Source organism: Myotis lucifugus, unplaced genomic scaffold, assembly GCF_000147115.1.
Source record: "Myotis lucifugus unplaced genomic scaffold, Myoluc2.0 scaffold_2713, whole genome shotgun sequence".
In the NCBI taxonomy this organism is placed as follows: domain Eukaryota; kingdom Metazoa; phylum Chordata; class Mammalia; order Chiroptera; family Vespertilionidae; genus Myotis; species Myotis lucifugus.
Genome location: NW_005873761.1, coordinates 18,506 through 20,303, shown reverse-complemented (window position 1 = coordinate 20,303; position 1,798 = coordinate 18,506). Strand labels below are relative to the sequence as shown.

The window sequence follows — 1,798 nt, the reverse complement described above, 5'->3', positions numbered from 1 at the left end:
CCGCGATGGAAGAGGACCAAGAGCTGGCGAGGGAACGGCCGGGGAGGCGGGCGGGCGGGCGGAGGGGGCGGGAGGAGCGGGCCGCTCCCGGCCCCGGAGCCAGCGGCCCAGGAGGGGCCCGCGGCCGGCCGGGGCCTCGGCCTCTGCGTCCAGGCCCGACTGGGAAGGCCGGGGGAGAGAGAGGGAGGAATGGGCGCCTGGGCGGGAGAGAGGGCTCCGATTGGGGAAAGAGGAGAGGAGTCAGGCATGTGTTTGAGTAGAAACGCTCATAACACTAGAGACCAAGGAGGGAGGCAAGTTGTGAGGAATCCCCAGACTGCCCGTCCCCGGTTAGAACAGCCGGAGTCAATCGGCCAACGTGTGAAACCACACGCCGGGCCTCCGTCCCGGTGCTGTGGCCCAGCTCCCTCCTCTGCTCCGAGTTCTCTTTCTCCCTCCTGCCTGATGGACTCTTCTCAGACTTCCCGAGCTAGTTTCCTTACCCTCCTCCAAATGGAAGCCATAGTTGGGCCTGCACGGTCATCATCTGTAGCCTCTAATCTTAAAATAATCTGTGTTTCTCTACGCCTTTCAACTCCCTTTTCGTGCTCTAGAAAAGGCTACCCTATTCTAAACCTATCCTTTCTTGTGATTCTAGCAAAAGAACATTTTAGCAAACATTTAAGTTTGTGTTTTAAGAAAACTCCCCTGTGGCCGTGTAGATGGTCGAATGGAGTAGGGAGAAACTGGAGGCAATAAATTAGGTATTTATTGATAGAATATGTGGAGGCAGGAAAATTAAGGGCTAATGTTAATAGTTTTATGTAGTTGGAGTGCATCGAGTATTAATGTGTTGCAATTGTGATATAGTAAATGAAAAAAAAAAGCTAGTTACAAAACCATATTCAGTATGATCTCATTTTTATAAAAAATATGTATGTAGAAAAATGTCTGGATTGAAGACCTCAATGGCTGAAGGCGAGAGGAAGACAGCTCTGGAAATGGTCCAGGCAGCTGGAACAGATAGACACTGTGTGACATTTGTTTTGCACGAGGAGGACCATACCCTAGGAAATTCTCTTCGTTACATGATCATGAAGAACCCGGAAGTGGAATTTTGTGGTTACACTACAACCCATCCTTCAGAGAGTAAAATTAATTTACGAATTCAGACTCGGGGTGCTCTTCCAGCTGTTGAGCCATTTCAGAGAGGCCTGAATGAGCTCATGAATGTCTGCCAACATGTGCTTGACAAGTTTGAGGGCCAGCATAAAGGAATATAAGGACCAAAAAGCAAGCAGAAATGAATCCACATTCTAGTCCCTGTGCACTATAGAGGGAGGAACATCCTCTGGGATATTTTCTTCGTGATCTTGCAAAACCCAGAAATAGAAGTTTATGATTACAACATGATCTGCTCTTCAGAAAGGTGTGATTCTAGCTATTAACTCATTACAGCTGTGGGAATCCCTGCAAGAACCTTTGTATTCTAATAAATTCCCTCTTTAAACTAATTTGAGTGGTTTCTGTTCCTTGGTCCTCAAGGTTGACTATTTTGGGGGTTTTTGTTTATTAATTGAGCCAACATGGAAAGTGAGGAAACTATGAGAAAAGCAGGGGCCTAAACAAGGACTTTATTTTAAAGGGAATTAAAAGAAATAAGCATTCATGGCTGTGATTGGGGGAGAGGGAGATGTGCAGTAAAGCATGACCCCAGATAGACTCTAATTTTTTTTGGGGGGGGGGGGTCTGGGAGGGGGAAAGCAGGAAAGAAAGATGGAAGTAGGTGGGGAGAACTTGGCTTCTTGTTTCATGTATT

At 47.5% G+C, this 1,798-nt stretch overlaps 1 protein-coding gene across 1 annotated transcript; it reads left to right on the top strand.

Annotated features, from left to right (window-relative positions):
* The first annotated feature begins 166 nt into the window (after window positions 1-166).
* Window positions 167-1,493, top strand: LOC102436250 (DNA-directed RNA polymerases I and III subunit RPAC2). The gene has a single exon (XM_023749083.1). It carries the CDS (start codon window positions 927-929, stop codon window positions 1,260-1,262), a length of 336 nt encoding a protein of 111 aa, XP_023604851.1. The 5' UTR covers window positions 167-926; the 3' UTR covers window positions 1,263-1,493.
* The last annotated feature ends 305 nt before the right edge of the window (window positions 1,494-1,798 follow it).

Coding starts and splice junctions, on each gene's coding strand:
- LOC102436250 (XM_023749083.1), top strand. CDS start 927: ATGTCTGGATTGAAGACCTCAATGGCTGAAGGCGAGAGGAAGACAGCT.